Genomic DNA, 20,398 nt, shown 5'->3' with positions numbered 1-20,398 from the left:
GAATGATGTGGTCAACAAATCTTTTTAATATACCGATTTTAGTTATTCAGTTCACTCAAAAGAACTGCTGCTGCTCTTACCAATGTAGTCGTTTTATTAATTCTATTTTTTTTTTTACAAGCGCAGTCTACATTTTTTAGTTGATCTTTTTATTTCACTTTATGTCTGGTTAGCTATGATGAAAAACATTTTTTTAACACCATGTGAAGGCAGGATTTGCAGCCCTACAATAAATGGCATGGTAATTCTTTTTATTTATATGTTGCACTTTATATTTTTTTCCCATATTGTTTTTGATTCTTTTTTACTAATGATTTGGCATTGGTTAACATTTTAGGTGCACACATTTTGCTGACTCATTTTGCTTGTATGGTTTATTTTAAACAAATACTTTTCTTTTGAGTTGCCAGTTCCTGGGATGCTGCCGTTTGGGCTTAGCCTGGCCAGTGAAGGAAGAGTCCCAGCTGCAAATAATCTCAGTGGCAATGAGACTTAATTGGACTCTTCTACGTATTTTAGAAGGGGTATGAGAATTTCTTTCCATTTTGTTAGTTTTTTGCTGTAATTAAAGTTGGAGAGTTTAATTACTTAAGTTATTTTCTCTCATAGGTTGCCTATTTTGTGTTGTATAGACTAGTTCGCTCTTTGTAGTTCTGATAAAGTAAATGTACGGTATGTAATGTTCCCTCCTGTGTCAAAATGGCCTGAGCAGCCAGTATATATTCCCCCCTTGTGTGTCAGTTAGGTAGGTCAATAATACTTTAGTTGCTTTAGTTAAGTTTGGTTTGGGTGATGTCATTTTCTTTTTGGGCCCAGATTTATGTTTTGAGTTCAGAATTTTGTAGTAACTGAATTTTGTTTCCATTTTTCTTCTCAAACGTCCCTGTTCTTCTGATTATTTGTTTGGCTCTGTCCCTCACACACCATAACAAAATGGCTGATCCTGTTTATCCTATAGTTCATGATGTAGTGAACAAGGTCGTAATATGAACTCAGCTCTTCCTGCTCTGTATGTCATAAGTATAAGGGGGCACAGTTGGATGTATGTACTTATTTTTGTACTTGACAGCTCCGTCTAGTTGCTTTGGTTGCCTCAATTTATATTAACCAATTTACAGACTATCCATTTGTTGGCTCTTAACTGAATTGGGAAATGAACTGACGTTGAAAGCTATATAATCCCTTGAACCCTATGGTTTTCTACAGATATTAGCTTTACATAGGGCTTCACAGTATGGCTAAAACTTATGATGTATATATAAAAAATATTTTTCAATTGATGCAATACAATGTCGTTACTGATGTATACAAGAAAAAAAAGAAGAAAAAAACCTTGGAAAGACTGTAATAAATGCCCATAACAGAATCCTGTACAAAATTATAGCATCTATTTTGCCAAGTTCATAAAACTCCTTTAAAATAACTTTTAAAAAGCTAAACACATAAATCTATGTAATTTGTGGATCAGTCAGCGACATACATTGAAAAATAGTAAATGTGCCTGAAAGTCATTTCACTTTTGTCAAAGAAAATTGTATTGCAGTATATATTGATGATGTGTTATTATCCACCTATAGTTTTACACAATTTCAAATTAATTAGTTCTTATAGGTGACCTTTATAACTGCTAACAGGAGAATTGTGTTTCTTATAGATGGGCTTCTGAAATATACTGGTTTGTACCCTAAATGCAACAGGGAGCGTTATCACAGATCCTTCCTCCCAGCAGCTGGAAGACTTTATAACCACCACTGTTCCCAACAACCTCAATAAGTTGTTACATTCATGCTGATTCTGCACAGTTTCTACCTTAGTCAGTTAAATAACATGCTGCTGTCATTTTGTACATCCCTGATGTTGCTGCTATTTTCAAATATCCATTACTGTAAAAATGTCCATAGCTGGATATTGGTTATTTATTCTCCGGGTGCACAATTTTATATTGTTAAAACACTTACAGTACAGTTTTCTGTTGTTTATCTCTTAACTGTTAACTAGTATGTTGTTCTTATAAATTTTTCTAGGGTCCACATTGGTGTGACCATTTTTTCTAAAATCTTTTTGCTGCTGTAAACAACAGAATTCCCCCATTGTGGGACGAGGAAGGGATTCTATTCTATTCTATTCTATTCTATTCTATTCTATTCTATTCTATTCTATTCTATTCTATGTTGCTAGATATTTATTGTACACATATTCTAGGCAATCTATTTCCATTTCAGGGAGAAGCTTTGTAAAAACAGTGTCGTTATGTTGCTTCTCTTCATGTCCGGCTATGTTCCCCTAACACTTCAGCCCATTTACTGGTTAAGTGCTGAGTCAGCGCTCTACAGCTCCATGCAGACAGTCAATTAGGTGGACGTTCTGAAAAACCCTGGACATTTTGCTCTTATGCTCTGGACTTAAAATGATCCAGCACACTGGGCGTAGTAGAAAGAGCTTGTAGAGTGGCAGAACCCATTACAGTGGTGGGAGTCTGCATTTTCAAAATGGGGCAAGTTTTGTCAAATGAGACGAGGGAGCAGGGTATCGTGAGCTATAATCATTGAAACAAGAACATGGATTGGAACATGTATCTAAAATCGTGATGGAAAAAGTTTGTTTTAATTCTTATTAAAAAAGAAAGTTAGAAAACGATCTTTGCACATGCAGAAGGATTTAAAAAATAAATAATTCGCCCGCTCTTCCTTACAAATTTCCTCCTATATCTGACCGCCTTCTTACAGCATGTGAAGCATAATTCTTTCTCTATTTGTTTACTCTTCTGCATCGGCCAATACACGGGCAAGTGTAGCTGCCCATAAACCATTTGGCTGAGCTTTCACACCCACACAACACAGATAAATCACTTCATCTGACGTACAGTGTCTCCTAATGTCACCATCCAGACAGATGGGAACATCATGTCAGAAGAGGACGTTAGATGTGGCATAAACCAACACAATCAAAGTGGAATGTACCAATATTTAACTTTAGGTAGTTTTTGTATCTTGGGAAAAAAAAAAGAAAAAAAACACATTTTTACATTTACTGTGTATTTTTCAGCACATGACTCGTGACTGAACAAAGATGAAAAAAACAATTATTCACTGAGAGAAAATTTTCCATTTTAATTACATACAGAAACACAATGAATTAAATGAAAATATTTGAAACTAGATTCTTTTGACATATTTTAGTATTTATAATTAGAGGTTTTCTGATACAACTTTATAATTTCCAATACGATACTGGTATTGCATCATTGAGTATTAACCAATCATGATATTGACCTGATCAGCACTAATCAAAAATCATTTCATTACTCATTCATTAAGTAAAATGTTAGAAAAGGCTTGATCAAATATTCCTCAGAGACAATGAGTTAACAACAACGGGCAGGAAAACAACCGACCCATGTGATCAATATGTTATATACACTTTAAACAGGAGCAGGGTGTTTCTTTTTAACATGATTATATTGGATATTTAAGATGCAGGCTGATGTCTTCTGGCATTTATTTATTGACAGACTGATTTCTGATATTGCTGATATCGGATTGGGACATTCCTATTTATAATGCAAGAAGCTGATATCGCTTCTTATCGTAATGCATAGTAGATGCCTTGACTTTAAAAACCAGTTTGCCACAATATGAAGCACTTCAGTTGAAGGAGTGATAATAAAAAAAAGCCAACTAGAAGACAGTGTTTAGTGTATTTTGATGGAATTTTATGTGAGGAACAAAGACAAAGCAGCACCAAACTGTACATTTGAAAATGATACATGGTTTTCAATTTTGTTCAACAGTAAAGGTCTATATACATTTTTGTAGCTTCACAAACACCAGCAAACACAACTGACAGATCAGAAAGAAAGTTATGACATTTGAAGAAGGGTTAGATTCTAAAGCAAAACCTAAAGGTTTGGCAGTCTAACAATCTGTTTATACAATCTAACATGAAGATCCAACTAAAGCACAATGAAGGAGAGATTTAGTTAAAGTAGCAGCCAAGAGGACAGTGGTGACAGTACAGTATCTGCAGAGTTTTATTAGCCTGACGTAGTCCTACTCAATTCTAGTCAGAATATGAGTCTGATACTGCTCCATAGAGCTGTGATTATGGGGCGTGTTTCGAATGAACCAGGAAAAAAAATGCCTCTGCACTCAATTGGATAGACCTACAACCAATAAGAGCAACGGAGTGCGTGACGTATGTTAAGCGATGCATAGTTGTTGTCAACAAAAATCAAAGCGTGCAGTTGCACGCCTAGAATAAGAAGATGAGCCTTGATCGCGTTTCTCTGTTCCTCTTTTAAAATTAATTTGCTGTCGATATCTTCTAGAACAGACCTAATAGCAGAATCTACTCACCTCAACTCTCCAGCGGCAGCCATTGTTGTTGTCACCCAAGCGCGCTTTGGTCACGTGGTTGATTACATTACTGTTGATCATCTGTCCATAATCGTATAAAGCCCGCCCTGACAATTTGATTGGATCGCCAGAGGGTGGGCGATCATACTCGCGCTACTATGGAGCAGAGCCAGACCGAACTTCCCAACCTCAAACCTTGTGGGCGGGACTGAGTTCGGAATGGCACCCAGGCTAGAGTTTTATAGCTCAGGTGGGACAATCTTTTGACCAAACAACTAGTATTAGTATTAGTTGTGCGTTTTATTTTTTCAAAAATGACTTTATGGAGGCAAAGAGTTTCAGTCTCAGTTGCAAAATACTGACTCGGCTGAGTTTGGCTGAGTACAAATAATGTGAACAGCTTAATATTTGAGAAAACATTAAGAAATGTTTATGGTGTATTCATTATTTTGTAAGCCATTATACAGAAATTAAATCTCTGCCAAATCTTTAAAACCTGATCAGCATCCAAGCATATCTAGATGGAACTCCAGATCTAAACAAGCAGTAGGACGCATCACATATGCATTAAACCCTAAGGCCTTGTGTTTACCTGGCTGTTACTAATGCCTGGACATGCCTGGCAGGCATCATGTTATGATGTAGCACTTAAACAGTCAGACTTGGTGCTTGCTCATTCTCTTGGCAAATGACATTGGATAGTGTTGCTGCGATGAGTCCTGTGTGACCATCTGCTTCCCGATTGTCCCTCCTGTCCCTGTGGCATTGGAGTAGAGGTGTACAAACAAATGATGGCTTCATACAGAAAGCTGATTAAGAAAGATATCGGAGGACTTGATTCAAATTTCACATGTTATATGACTTTTCACTGTCTCCTCTGCAGCAGGGCAGCAGGATATATTATAGACAGTTACTTAAGCACATGGGGACAAAGACAAAAGAGAAAGGACAGAGAGGGTTTTAAGAGGGAGGAGGAGGCGTAAAAGCAATCGGTCATCATAGCTAATGGAATAGAAGTGAACATCTCAAAGAGAGCATGCAGGACAAGAGAGGACAAATGGAGAAAGGGTTGATAACTATATAAAAGAAAAGAAGGAACATGTGCATATACGTTGCAGAGATTTGGATGGAGCACATTTCTGACAAGAAGGAAGGGACATGTGTACAGTTCAGTCACCTGAAGGCAGTGTTTGTTTGTCTTCAGAGCTGTTGTGACAGGACTGCAGTGGAAATAAAAAAGAAAGGACCTGAGCACTGCAGAACTCATACAACACACTGACATGTCGACTTGAGTCAGTATGTGTGTTTGCTCGTGTGAGTGAGTGAGCGTTTTTGAAGTGCATTTATTCAGCTGTATCATGTCAAAACGTTAAGTCATTGGGGGAATGTCTAAAACAGAAGCTCTTCCAGTGATTGAAATTTTACCAGGATATCTTCCAGGAGTGCTGACCTCAGAGAGTAAGTGTTGGAAGAATGTAAGTATAGCAGTCTGAAAGTAAAATATATGCCAGGATTACCCAGAGCAGGAGCTAATTATATCTCGCAACCTTACTTAAGCTCCCAGCATTCCTCTTCATTCATCTCCTACAACTCAAGTGCCTCACAAATCTGCATCTCCTTCCACCAACTCATGTCTCCTGTGTTTCAGATTCTGGGTATCCCCCAATGGAGGCTTACAAAAGACTGTCTTGGCTTGGATATTTGCCCTCACACATGCAGAATGCATTATCTAAGAAACGGCAGCATTTCATCCGCAACAGACGATGGCTCATAGAGGAAGCAAGGGTTACTAGAATTAAACATTTCTGCCAGTATTGTGTTTTGCCATTTGCCCTTGAATCCTTCCTTACTAGAGCTGATGTGATCCAATGACATCTTAAAGGCTTTGTTTGTATGCCTCTGCCATTACTGTGTGTGTTCAAAAGCCCCTAAAGAGATGTTATTGGAATGAAAAACCAAAAAATGGCTGACTTCTTATAAATTAAGTATTCACACATTAGCCTACAAGTCCCCTAGGGAGTCCACGGAGGTACTGCATGGGGGTAGCAAAAGTTTATATCATATTCTCATTATCAGTTCGTATGAAATCGTACTAAAAGTTATGCACAGAATTTCGTACGTTTTTGATGTTTTTCCTCGAAAAAACAGATCACTGCGCATGCGCAGCCAGACAGACGAAAAAAGCAGATCCGCGGACGGGCGTAAAACTGGGAAAAACAGTGCAATAATTACTTCAGGTCTCTAACTAGGTTGCTTGCTGTTTTGTATCTTAGGGTTAGTGTCAGGGTGAGGGTTAATTGTATGTTAAATTCTATGTTATTTAATGGTGCGTAAGATGCGCATGCGCAAGGATATCTTGTCTCGAGGCAAGAAGTAAAAATACGACGAAATGCGACGAAAAAAACATCAAAAACATACGAAATTACTGTGCATAACTTTTTGTACGATTTCATACGAACTGATAATGAGAATACACTGAAAGTTTTGGTTAATTAGATTTTTTTTTATATACCCCCCTTCTGGAGGCAGAAGATGTCTTTCAGTCATCATTGCACACATTCAGTGACACACAGGAGCTCTTTCAAGCTGGGCACCGTTTCATTCACAACACCTGTCCCATCAACCAGAAATCAGAATCAGAAATACTTTAATAATCCCAGGGTAAAATTACTTTTGTTACATTACTCCATATGTAATAGGGTGACTATAGGACCAGTTTGATATAACACAATTTCATACAATATATATAATTAGGGGGTCCCCACTCCATCTCACTATCAGTTTGGGGGTCCTTGGCCTGGAAGGAATGTTGAAAACCCCTGCTCTAATTAGTAATATACCAAAGCCTATTTGGTCCACATTTAAAAGTCTTTGCATGTGGAGCACACTGCAAATACAATGATAAGTTGCATACTGACTAGACAAGCAAACCTGCATGCAGAATGCTAGGCTGCAAGATTTATAGCGCATTGGTTCTTAGTCTTTAACAAAAAAAACTATAATCATTTGTGAGATAGTTATTAAATTAAATTATTTCTAATTTGATTTGTTGTTTATTGCATATCTATAATACCTATTTAAACTGGGATTTTGTTTGTCTTCGTTTACATAGTTAATAGACAAATAAAGAGTGATTCTTTTTAAAGGTTGTTAGAAAATCTTTAAAATACAGTAAGCTGCTTGAAACTTTTTATTAACTTTAAACCGTATTAGTGGTGGGCTTTTGAATGAATTAGTGCTTTTTAAAGCCTAATCATTTTACTCATTTATGTATGCATTTATTATCTTTGTATCCTACGGTGGACTGCAATGTGTCTGTGAAATGTAATTCCTTTTCTGATTGCAAAATAAAGAGATTTTGACTTAAAAAGGAAGGAAACAATGTTCTCAAAACCTTTCCAAAATCTTGTCTCATCTCGCAGCATTCTTCTTTAGTGTTAACCTCACTGATGTTAATTGACCAGTAAAAGCTATTATTGTGACTCAGTCAAGCTACTGCTCACCCAACACACTTATCTTTATTAAGTATCTAAAAGTCTGTCCCACTTGATAGGATAATACACTCAGCAGCTTTTCCTGGATTTTAAATTATGGCTTTGGTGAATGCTCAGTATTGCCTATTTTTAAAATGTTCACTTTTTAAGCCTCATTCATGTGGTGATTTCAGATCATCCTTCAATGTATGCTTGTCGTTGCTGACTCTGCAGCACTCATCGCCCATTTGCTTCGCCCTCCAGTAGAGCCTCTGCACAGTCTGCCGCACTGGTTGCTGCTAGTCATACTAATGCCGATCAAACATCAGTAACATCTGTGGGGGTGAAAAGAGATATCCTAAATGAACAACTGTCTTTAACATATCTTTTTATGTTAGATTTATGTCAAGGTCACTTATTGTTACCGTTACCATTTCTGATTTTGCATTCATCAAACAACATCATCATTATCAGCAAACCATCACGGTTTTGCTCTTGTTCCTCTACACTCAGCCCTTTACGCCAGCTGTAGGAGCAGTATTTGGCTTAGTCTTGTCCTTGGTGCCTGAAAGCAGAGGCTAACGCAGTGGTTGTCATGGTGACAGAGAGCCAGGCAGGACTGTAGTAATACTGTAATGATAAAGCTCTTCTGGATGGTGCCGCAGTAAACACTGCGCCACTAGAGTCCCGTTAAAGAAGAGCAGCGCGTACTGCCATGCATGTAAAAAAGGACGTCTGTAGAGCTAATATCAGCTCTGACAATCTCTACTTGTTATATCACTCACATTTATGCTCTCCCAACACCTCCTTCTGTCTGTATTGCAGTCTCACTCCCCGATGCCCTGCACCCTCCCCCCTAATTTGTGTAGATTTTCAACGATCTCTTCTCTCTTCTCCTTTTCCTTCCATTCCTTTAGACTTGCTTCCTTATTTGTCTATCGCGACGCAATTAACTCTCCCTGTGATCACCATCTCTGTCTCAAAACTCTCTTTCTCTCCGTTTTCTTCTGCTCTTTGAAATTTGTGGTGGTAATTGTTCCACATCTAATTTCAGAGTGAAGCTGTAGATGTTGTGGTGAAGGGGAATGGGGTAATGGTGGTGGGGGTTCGGTGTTGGACCTTGAAGGTCACCAGACTGCAGGTTTCACACGTGGCAGTGGTATTGCCGAGCATTCAGCATGCTGCGGCTAAGCGTGGATGTTACATCAAGCCTTTTCATTTGAATATTCAAAAGTGCCGACATGGCTGTTCTGTCACACATACCTTTGCGGTACAGCGCAGAGCAGGATGGCAGGAGGCTACAGAGTGCTGAAGGAGATATATAAGTGTGAAGTGACAGATTGATACTTCTTGTTTTATCATCTTCTTTCACCTCTCTCCATCTTCTCCATCCTCTCGTTGCTTACCATCACTTCGATTCAGAGCTCCTGCAGCTTGCGCTCGCTCTCCAGAACCGGAACACTCAGCTTCTGTACCCATAGGCTGTTTGTCTACTCGCAGAAACTCATCTACTGTACACTTGTAAGCTACATGCAGGCTCAATGAATATCAGATATTTCTACTTCAACTGTTGCTGTATGGATTAAAAATGGACCTATTGTTAAGATCCAGATTCTACTCTCCCAGTATTAAAGTGCTATTAGATCTAATTACAAAAACAATGCTTTTCATCTCTGCCAACATTTCATTGTGGCTATTACCCAATCATGAATACATTAACTCTGGTTTTTAAAGATGCACTCTAATTTATAAAACAACAGAATTCAAAAAGTGAGTGAGCTTAAATTAAATGGCATCTTTTACAGGTGAAAATATCACAAAGTTTTAATGACTCAGAACAGAGGGACATAGTATTCAGACTAGACACACAGATGTCTTACTTAAAAAGCGTTTATTTAATAAAAGCTGTTCTGCAGTGGCAGTGGCTAGAGTGTTTAAGTCAGCAGCCTCTGCAAGAGAGAACACTTACAATCTGACAAAGGATGATTGTGCACGTGAGTCCCTAACCTGATTTTACAGTTCAGTCCATCACCTGAGAATAAGGTACGATCCAGCCAGTGGGCTGCCAACAAGATGCGACGGGTGCTGCAATTGCTGCGGCCCCAGAGAACATGCAGGGGTCAGAAGTCAGGTTAGGCAAACAGACCAGAACAGAAACCGGCAGGCACAGTGGTCCAGGAGTCAAAAAGCCAAGTCAGGCAAACAGATTAGAATAGGCACAGACAGGCTGAGTGGCTGAGAGGCAGAACAGGTCAAGACCAGGAAATCTGAAACACCAAGGAACTCTGAAAAGACTCTCACTGCTGGCTAGCAAGAACAAAGTAATTTGGCCCTGCTGACTGGATGCAAGCCCCTTAAATTGAGGTAGGAGTAGGTGTATCAGATAAGCAGTGATGAGAAACCAGGCAGACTTAGAAAGGTGAATGAAATGAGTAATTAAGCCAGTCATCAGTACCAAGATAATGACAAAAGTGGTTTACAACAATGCAAAAATCTTACAAGCATAACCATTTTAAACTGCTTCCTTGGAGTAGAATGCTGAATTTTTAATTTACTGAGCCTGTGTAGCTAACCTGTTAAGGTGGAATACTCTACTGCAGAACCTAAAGCTATCAACTTTAATTTTATAATAGATTAATGTTTTAGGAAACTTTTTATGTTTTTGTGATATTTCATTAGCAGGGGATGACGTCTTTGACTTAAATATTGGCATCAAATTGTAGTTTTGTAAGAAAGTGCATCTGAAGTGAAGACTTTTACAAGTCTGTTAGCAAGTTGTGATAACTTACTGTGGGTAAACTTAATATTGGAGCAGCCAATAGGACACAAAAGTTTCCATGGCTTTTAACATAGTCAAAGGTTGTGATTACTTTGAGATCTTGGATCTTAATAAGAATACATTTATAAATAAAGGTTATATCTAAATATAGTTACATTTATATCTTAGGAGTCAAGCTGGTTGACCCAAATTGGTAATTGAAGGATCGGAAATAAAAAAAATCAAAACTCTTTACAATAAGAGAAGACAGTACATGCTAATATTTTAACCCTATGTTTGTTTATTATTATTTTTTATTATTGTCTACTTGTTTAGTTTTGGATTGTTGTTGTTCATTTCACCCTCTCGCAAAGGACGACCTTCCGAGTTTACTTTCGGTACAGGGCTTAAAGTTCTACTTATGTACGGATGCTTTAATTCTCAATGTCCATATCATGGTTCCAGTCTTGGCTCCATGAACTTTGCTGCATGCCTTTGCATGCCCTCTTTTATAATCCTGTTTACCTGTCAATAGAGCTTGTGAATATATGTTACGAAGCAGCCATTTTCCGTCCGAAGCAAACATAGGCAACAATTGACCGTGAGAAGGGCAAGTCTCAGATTCCGTATTAAAACTAATTAAAAAATCCCAGCGAAACGGTGGTGCTTGGAGAAAATAGTGTAAATTAACAGACTGATCCCTTTTAACACAAAAGTGTTACGTTTTCTGTTCCCAATTTCTGTATGTCTGTACTTTTCTCTTTCTTCTTTTTCATTTTCACCCGCACCAGACTTCTCTTCAGCTCAATCCACTTCCACACTCAGTTTTGTTTCATTCATGTCTGCCACCTGACCTGTTCCATCCTGTGATGCTGCAGGTGCAGAGATCTCCCCTCTGATAGCTCTCTGCCTTTTTCTCCTGCGTGCGAATCACCCAGGAGGTGTTGTTTTAACTTCTGCGTGTCTAGGATGTAAAAGAGGCAGAGGAAATGCTGTCGAAGGTAATGTTAGTTTGCCTTACCGCTGCTGCCGAGGCTCCATGTTCTGTCTTTCACGCTGGAAAGCAAAGCAAATGCACATCTGGTGGGAACCATTTTCCCTTCCGATTGTGAGACTGATTGTAGCTGCTGACTACACCATGGCTGTTTATTATTCGAGCTTTCCTTTTAAAATTATGTGATAAAACAAAACTACACTTCTCAAACTGTACGGCCTGCATTTACTAGATTCCATATCATATTGCCCCAAGATACACTGCACTCCTAACAACACATGCCCAAACCTTATATGGATTTTGATATTCTATTTATTAATCGCACTAAATCTTTCTAACATTACTTTGTATTCAAAAAGAGCTTCTTCCTTGGCTCCAAATGAAAAAAAGCAGAAAGTAACAGCGCTCTTCCCCCTTATTAATTTATTGGGGCACTACATTTGCAAAACCCTGGCAAAAACAGGTACTTGATCTCGAGGTGAGAGAAGTTGTGCCCTTGTATATCTGTGAACTTTTTCCACTAAATGATATTCCAGCTATATTAATATGTGACTTATTTTATTTAATTGGACCTTATGGACATGTGAAAGAGCAATCACCGTCAGTTGGCTCATGTCTAATCAATATTCGCTGTTGTGGGCTTAAAATTAAACTGTTATTAACGTAAACAAAGTGTGCCAATGTCTAAAATCAAATACATTAGCATTTTGTGTTAAAAATTGGTGTGGTTGGTATGGCTAGCTTTACTAAGGCAACATTCTTCATAAGCATTGTTAGAAGTAGATCCTTCTACGAACTTTGATATTTGCAAATATCTTTCAATATTATCATATCCAGCATTTTCCAAGCATGTTTTTGTTAAAAGCTCAAAAATATGATATGGATCAACATTCCTGGTCTTCATTTATCCTTCCTGCTATCTGCTAAACGTCCTGCTTTCTTTTGCTGTCTTGAAGCCCGAGTGAATCTGAGTCTTGGTTTGTCGTAAAAGAATTTCTTAATATGAAGGAATTTGTACCTTTGCTGTAAACACGACCCGAATACTGAAAGCAGCTAACTTTGGAAATAGTTATCAGCTACTTGTGAACACTTTCTTTGGCAAACCTCTGCTTTTTGCAAAAACATCTTATGCATTCTAAACTAATCTATGACTGGAGATTTAGAAAAACATAAATGATGATGGTGATGATATTTTTTTTAAGCATGCAGCTATTATATTGTTCATGAATTTCTGGCTTTGGGATCAAGAGATTTTATGAGGCAGCATGTCAGAGAAGACTCACAGAACTCCCTGTCCCTCTGCTTGACAGAAGTTGCTTTTGTGGCTTAGGCCTGTCATTCTCCATTAACCTTCAGTCTCCTGATGTGTTTGCTTCTTTTTCTTCGCCATCTTCCTCTTCCTCTTACTATCATCCCTGTCATATTTTTCTGTCCCCTTTTCAAAACACTGTCACTTACTGTTGAGATCATTGGAATGACGAACTACCTTTTTTCCAAGTTTAGTGGAGCCAATATTCACTCTTGATACTCTCTTCAGTTTGAATTATGCTGGTTTGTTGGGCTCTTTTCGTCATGCATGGGTCCACATTTTCCTACTACCTGTCAACTCCCCACTGTGTGCCCACCTGTGTAACCTACATAGAAGATCTAAATTTACAGCAACTTACCTTCTTTTATATCTCATTGTGTGTTCTTGGACACTTACTATGTACAGTATGCTCTGTAAAAAACCTTCTTCTACTACAAAAAACACATATCTGTTAGAGAATACCTTTCAAAAGGGTTTATCCCACCTTGAATGTTTTCCTTTTTTCATTTTCAACCAGACTTTAAAGTATTTTGATTTTATCTGACAAACACTACTTAGCACATAATGTAAAATGGAAAGAAAAGGTCACAAACGGTTTGCATTAAGGGTTAGAATGTAGTAAATTCCATTTTGTTGCTGTTGCAGCTGTATAGGCTTAGCACAATCCATTTGTTAGGTTAACCTCTGTCTCTTTGTAGCCTTTAACCAATTACTTGAGTTTTGAATGGCAGTGGTTGGAATAGTGGCAAAATAAATAGAGATTTCTGGGTTTACGGATTACATATTAAATATTTTATTGTAATATAAAAAAGTAGATTGTTTTGCACTACTTAGCCCTGATATATTCACACAAAATGCAATACAGTTTGATATTGGAATACCAACAATAATATCAGATGAAGACAGGAGAGCTATGACAAAGAGCTCTTCATTGGCTTTATTTGTGAGTGAGAGTCTCTTGTGTTTAGCCAGTAGAGGGGCCCGCTGAGCTGGTCCCATTGGTGCTATCCCGCTTCATTGGGACAGGAGAGCTGGTAAGCGGGGTACAGGCAGGGGGGTGATTGAGAACCTCTGTGTGTCTATGTGTGTGTTTTCACGATACAGAGAGGAGCACTGCAGCAATTGGAGAAAGTAGGTCAGACACCGACTAGTGAGAGAAATCGAAGAGGAGAGGTTGATAGGAGAGATGGAGTAGAAAAGGGAGGAAGGGAAGAAGATGGGGGTAAACTGCCGAAGAATGTGGAAAAAATGAGGACAGGTGTTTTAAAAAAAAATAAAATAATTATAAAGAAAAGTTGAATGGTGTAACTGCAGAAGACCCAGCTACAAGAATTTTTTTTCAACACACTATTTAAGCAAACTTTTTTGCTTCAGACTTAACAATGATTGTCTGACCACTCCCACAGTGCTGCAAGAGTAAAATATATCTAAATAAATAAATAAAATCCTTCAAAAATAAATAATTAAAGCAATGCTGTGCCCTTTCAATTAACTTAGAAGTAAAGAAATATGCATCAATATAAACACTGATAAATATAAGTATTCAGCCACACTATGGCTGAAGTAAGCATTTATACTAGGCAAGGCAAGGCAAATTTATCTGTATAGCACAATTCAGTTCAAAAACAATGCAAAGTGCTGTACATGATTAAAATATAGGAAAATAAAACAGAATCAAAGCAAGTAGGAAAAACTAAATAAAATAAAATAAAAAATCAGAAACGAAAAAGAATATTAAAAACAGTTGGACTAAAGAGAATAAAAAAGTTGAACTAATGATGTTACTAGGAGAGGTAACTAGAGCGGCAGCACCTGGGCCATGCATTTTTTGTCCCACTTCCATCTGAGGAACCATTCAGGATCATTCCATCAGAAGCAAATACATTCAAGAACAGTTTCTTTGACTGTAGTTGCAAAGGCAATGATCCCCCTGAGACCGACACTATACATCCCTCCTGAAAATCCACTAAACCTCCTGTCCATTTTGTACAATGTTAAAGCACCAGCTGCACTTGATGTAAATACTGCATGTTGCAATCCATGAAAATATGTTCTTATTTCATATATCAGGTCTCTATGGATGCTGTTTTTTTATATTTTCTATGAGCGCTTTAGCTAGCAAGCATAAGGATCAGAAAAAAGTGTTTCTCTTATGCTTCTGAGTAACCCATAGTTTGTGTTTGTGTGTGTGGGAGGAGCGGTGGGGAGCAGAGAAAGACGTAAAATTAAGTTTTGGGTGGTTTCACTCAAGTTTCTTCCATGAGGCTGAGTTACAGTGCTTGGTTCTGCCCCTTGTACTCCCTCCCTACCAGCCAACCCTGCAAGCATGAATGTTTACTGTAGTGTTGACTTCAAGTCTTCCAACAGAAATGATTTGTGCTTGTATAATTTTCAAATCAAAGATAGGAATAATAGAAATTTTGCCACCAAAGTAAGAAACAACAAAGCAAAACCATTATCAAAGAAACACTTTGCAGTTTATGGTGGGAACAGCTGATCTAAAGGGGAACCCACCCCTCTCCCATGACCGCCCATGTTACCTAGGCTACAAAAAACAACCAAAAAACTCTAAAATTGGAACTGTCTCTTAAATTAACATTTAACTGCAACTAGTGATTTTAGTCCAACCCTTCAGTCTTCCTCTCTGAGTGTTTTTTTAGCTTTAGTTTCCTGTGTAAGTAGTCTCTTACCACCTTCATCCAGCATCTTCTGGGGTTGATATTCACATTATGCACCAAAGTACAGTCTTCGTAGGTATGCAGAACCCATCTCGTCTTATACAGTAAGAGTCATTTAAATTAGATTTATGAAATAATCCACCAGGCGTTTGTAGAGCCATAGCACGATCATGTAAGTTTTCCCAAATGGTTTACAGTAATATTAGTACATGTGAACTCCTGAATTTAAATACTGAGAAAATTTAATAAAATAATTGTCTGCCTTATTATTTGATAAAAAAGTGTAACTGTACCTAAAAGCAAAATCTTAGTCTTTTTTTTGTCAGATGTTGAGAAAAAAAAGTTTAATCCGTAAATTCATAACTGGTTTAAATTGTGTTTCTTTGCTGATCTCCCATGTAAATGCTTGGGCTTAGAATGTTAAATCTGCTGCTTTGTCTGTCTGTCTCTGTCATAAGGGCAAATAGGAAATAGTGTGTAGGCCTTTATTCAGTTTCCAATTCAGAGAAACTAAAAGAAAAAGTGAGACTTTTAAGTGAAAGAAAGTGAAAGTGGCTTGCTCCATTTGTTAGAGATCTGGCCTCTTCTTAAAAGTATTTTCCTCTTCGTGTTACATAAGTCCATAATGTCAAAAATACATGCATCACACGCATAATACACTTAGCCTTCCATATATATATGGACTCCACTCAAGTATGAATTACCTCTCTGTTCTGCTCCTTGGGCTATGCTTGTATTTTTTTTATTATTTATCTGAAAAAGCACAAAGTATACTGCATCTATAAATATACTGCAGGGCTTGTGGGAATGGGCCACAAACTGGAAAAAAGCCTGGCCGTATACAATAAGCACATACGAAAACTCAGAAGATCCAAAAACAGAGTTGGGAAAATGAACATCAGAGTTGGAGCTTATTATTTCTACTGCAACTAAAATTAAATGTTGGGTTTCAACCAAATTTTCATAGCCTTTATTCCAACAGCCAAAATTATCTTTGTTGCATCCAAGGTGAAAAGAAATGTAGACTTCTTTTAGCAGGCTGACAGTCTTTGCACAGGGGGAGCAAAGCATTAGCATGTGTACCATACAGCAGAGGAAAACTCTGTTCATCCATGCATTTTTCTTGGCATCCTCTGACAGAATATCTTCACATATTTTAACCCTTCATCATCCAAGTTACCATTTGTGGCATATTGGATATAAATACCAATTTCTAGCAAACAAGGCAACATCGTGAGGTCAAATGTTCTCTCAAGGGTCTTTAAAATTCAAAACATTTCACAGAGTGCGCTATAAAAGGTTAAAACAATTCCTTTTTATAACATAAGTCTAAGTTGATACAGCCATTTTTCCGGCTGTTGTTAGTGGTTTAAAAAGTAATTAAAAGATACAAGGATCCCCAAGAGTTAAACTCACCCTTAAAAATATCGCTTTAGGTTGTTCTTTGTTCTGCCAAGCAAAAGAAATAAGATTTGCAACAACTGAAAGTAACATAAAATACACTGGCATCACAGCTTTTCTGTATGCAGGTGGACAAGTTTATCAGAATTCTGGTCAGTTTGGAAGGAAGTATATATTTTTGATTAAAAAAAAAAAGGTTTGTAAAGATTGATATTTTTTCTCTCAATCATCTGTCTGTTTTCTGTCTCCATCTCTCTTTGCCCTCACTCATTTCTTGTTCTTGTCTCACTTCTTGTGTTGTTTACCTAAATGTAATAACAATTAAAATTATTCTTTCTCCCCTCTACCTCCTTTTCTTCCAGTATGTGGCATTTATTTCCCTCTTCTTCATCCTCATCTCCATTTCGACATTCTGCATGGAGACGCACGAGGCCTTCAACACCATCCTAAACAAGACAGAGAACGTCACGCATGGCAACACAACCCGTGAGGAAATAGTGTACGAAGTGGTGACTGACAGCTGGTTGACATACGTTGAAGGTGTATGTGTCATTTGGTTTACAATTGAGGTCTTGCTGCGAGTCATCTTCTGTCCAGACAAGTTGGAATTCTTCAAAAGTGCCCTCAACATCATCGACTTTGTTGCCATCCTGCCCTTCTACTTGGAGGTTGGCTTGAGCGGTCTCTCCTCCAAAGCTGCCAAGGATGTCTTGGGGTTCCTCCGCGTTGTCCGATTCGTCCGTATCCTTCGAATCTTTAAGCTCACTCGTCACTTTGTGGGTCTCCGTGTCCTCGGCCACACCCTTCGTGCCAGTACCAATGAATTCCTCCTCCTCATCATCTTCCTGGCCCTTGGAGTCCTCATCTTTGCCACTATGATCTACTATGCTGAGCGAATTGGGGCAGACCCAGAAGACCCTACTGCCAGTGCCCACACCAACTTCAAGAACATCCCCATTGGATTTTGGTGGGCCGTGGTGACAATGACCACATTGGGTTATGGTGATATGTATCCGGAGACATGGTCAGGAATGCTGGTTGGTGCGCTCTGTGCCTTGGCTGGTGTGCTAACCATTGCTATGCCCGTACCTGTCATTGTCAACAACTTCGGCATGTACTATTCTCTGGCTATGGCCAAGCAAAAGCTGCCCAAAAAGAAGAACAAACATATCCCTCGTGCACCTCAGCCAGGTTCACCAAACTACTGCAAGCCGGACGCCCTAGCAATGGCTACTGCATCACCACAAAGGATCTTGGGAAATGTCTTAGGTGGAGTGATGGGATCTGGTGGTTTAGGGGGCGACTGTCCTCTTGCTCAAGAGGAAATCATAGAAATCAATAGAGGTGAGAAGTTTTTTTTCTCGTTATTTATATTTATTCTCCTCCCATTTTCTTCCATTCGCAGATACAGTTCTGGTAAATTGACTCTTGAGTTCTTGTGTTCTTTAGACTTAAAGCATTAGAATCTCAAGAGAAAGAAGTGGGAGTGATATCAAGCAGTGATGCGGGGGTGATTCTCGCACCACTCTAGAGAAATCACTGGCCCATCAGAACTGTTGTTTAATTTATGATCAACTAGTAGGTTCACAGTTGCCTTAAGGCTTCCATCTGCCATGATGCACAATCGCAATAGGAGGAAAATGAACTTAATTATCTGTTAAAACAGCCTAATGCATCTCAGTTTTGGCTGACTTCACAGTTTTTTTCCTCTGCCATTAGCAGTAAAACTGCCTCAGCATCAAACTTCAGGCCCATGCCCCAATAATCCACCTTTAAAGCATTAGCATGAGTTGTAAAGTGGCTGTTTCCTCAGTGCTCTCTGAATATCTTGCCAGCATTGGCTGGAGTCAAGAATATTAAGAGCTCTGTCTATCCGTTGGTTTTGTTTTTTTGAAACAGAAACTTCCCAAAAAGTCTACTGGATGTCTATATCTTAGCACTAAATGTTGCTTGTGTTTTCATTGTCGTTTTAATCAATATTTTGGTCTTATAAAATGTTGAAATTTTGTAATCTCAACTTTACATCTTCAGTGTGAAGATCAGGATTTTTAAAACATGAAGCAACCAAAAACTTTTAGAGAACTATATTGATACATTTGGCCCCAGGTTCGAAAGAAATGACAATGTGTAAGAATGAAGTTAGGGTAAGAATATTTTAGTTTTGGCTTATTTACCTTTAGTGATGATATTTCCAACAACTAATTAATATTGCAAAGTTATAACAGTTATCTGCAAAATTTTGTATTTCAAAATGTACTTATCAATTACTTATAGGCTGTAAAAGTGACAAAAAATATATTCACAACTTGTCTCTCTGTTTTTCACTACTATTTTTTTTTTTAAATATTATTATCCGACAATAAAACTCCATTGCTATGAATTCTTACCTTCCTCCAGATTCTAAGCAGAACGGTGATGCAGCCTCGGCTGCTTTGGCTAATGAGGACTGCCCAACCATTGATCAGGTGCTGAGCCCCGACGAACGGAGTCCCATTGGGCGGGGCCCCACTCGGGAACGTTACCAGCAGGACCGAGCTTGCTTCCTACTCAACACCAGGGAATTCCGTGCCACAGATGGGAATGTGCGGAAAGGTACGTTTCGCACCAGGAGACGGAAATGTGAAATGCAGTCCTCATGTAAACATGTCCACACAGCAAGATGCCAGGCACAGTATGCTGTGGGCATAAACATTATCCACTGTGCAACCACTAAAGATAAAGTGCTTGCAGGGAGCTATATGTTTATAAGACTAAGAAGAAATACAGCGCATGGATGCAGATTCCAGTTCAACAACCCATACACGTATACAGTCATATGGTTGCAACACATGCATATACATCTTGCTCTTCTGCTCTGCTATCTTTGTTTCCACCTCTTCATATTCATGTTGTCTGTTTTTCCATCACCGCTTTGATTCACATTTGATTTATTCTGTCACATAAGATTCTTTTGTGATAGTATTTTTCCTCTTTTTTCCTTTATACATGGCCTTGGCCATGTTCTCCATCTTTCTGTGGTGTCTCTGAATCTTTTTGTCCCATAATATGTCACATTCACTCAGACTCAAAAGTGATCTGTCCTTCTCTGTCTTCTGGACTCAGACAGTTGACCATGCATTAATTTACTTCTCGTCACTTCTGTTTCTCCCTGTCTTTTTCTCTCTCCCTCTCGCCTCACACTATTTTATTTGACTGCCCCCCCCACCACCCTTTTTTCCATGATTTTCCTTCCCTAAACCTCCCTATCAACCCTGCATCCTCCCAACCCCACCTGGTTTACTCCCTGCCTCTGCTTTCCTCCTCCCTTTCCCTTGTCGCTGCACCATCCCTCCTCTTGTTTCATTTTCCCCCCAACTTGCATTATCCCCATTCAATTCTGGCACTGCCATTCATTTAATGCTGCAATCTGACCACTGCCACCGATCTGCAC

The 20,398-nt window shown here is 38.5% G+C and overlaps 1 protein-coding gene across 10 annotated transcripts in view; it reads left to right on the top strand.

Moving 5' to 3' along the window:
- The window catches only part of LOC107101225 (potassium voltage-gated channel subfamily C member 1-like), a 76,041-nt gene that overhangs the window by 26,462 nt on the left and 29,181 nt on the right, over positions 1-20,398 (top strand). For all 10 annotated transcript variants that reach the window (XR_001482070.1, XR_001482071.1, XM_015400048.1 and 7 more), the window contains exons 3-4: positions 17,331-18,312; positions 19,366-19,560. Coding sequence is in view for 8 of the 10 variants with exons in the window: in XM_015400048.1 (XP_015255534.1) it covers positions 17,331-18,312; positions 19,366-19,560 (1,177 nt within the window). In the remaining 2 variants the exon portion in view is untranslated. The remainder of the gene's footprint in view (positions 1-17,330; positions 18,313-19,365; positions 19,561-20,398) is intronic.

The sequence above is a fragment of the Cyprinodon variegatus genome, unplaced genomic scaffold (assembly GCF_000732505.1).
Source record: "Cyprinodon variegatus isolate N-32 unplaced genomic scaffold, C_variegatus-1.0 Scaffold1066, whole genome shotgun sequence".
NCBI classification, from domain to species: Eukaryota; Metazoa; Chordata; class Actinopteri; order Cyprinodontiformes; family Cyprinodontidae; genus Cyprinodon; species Cyprinodon variegatus.
This window is presented reverse-complemented; position numbering and strand designations above follow the sequence as displayed.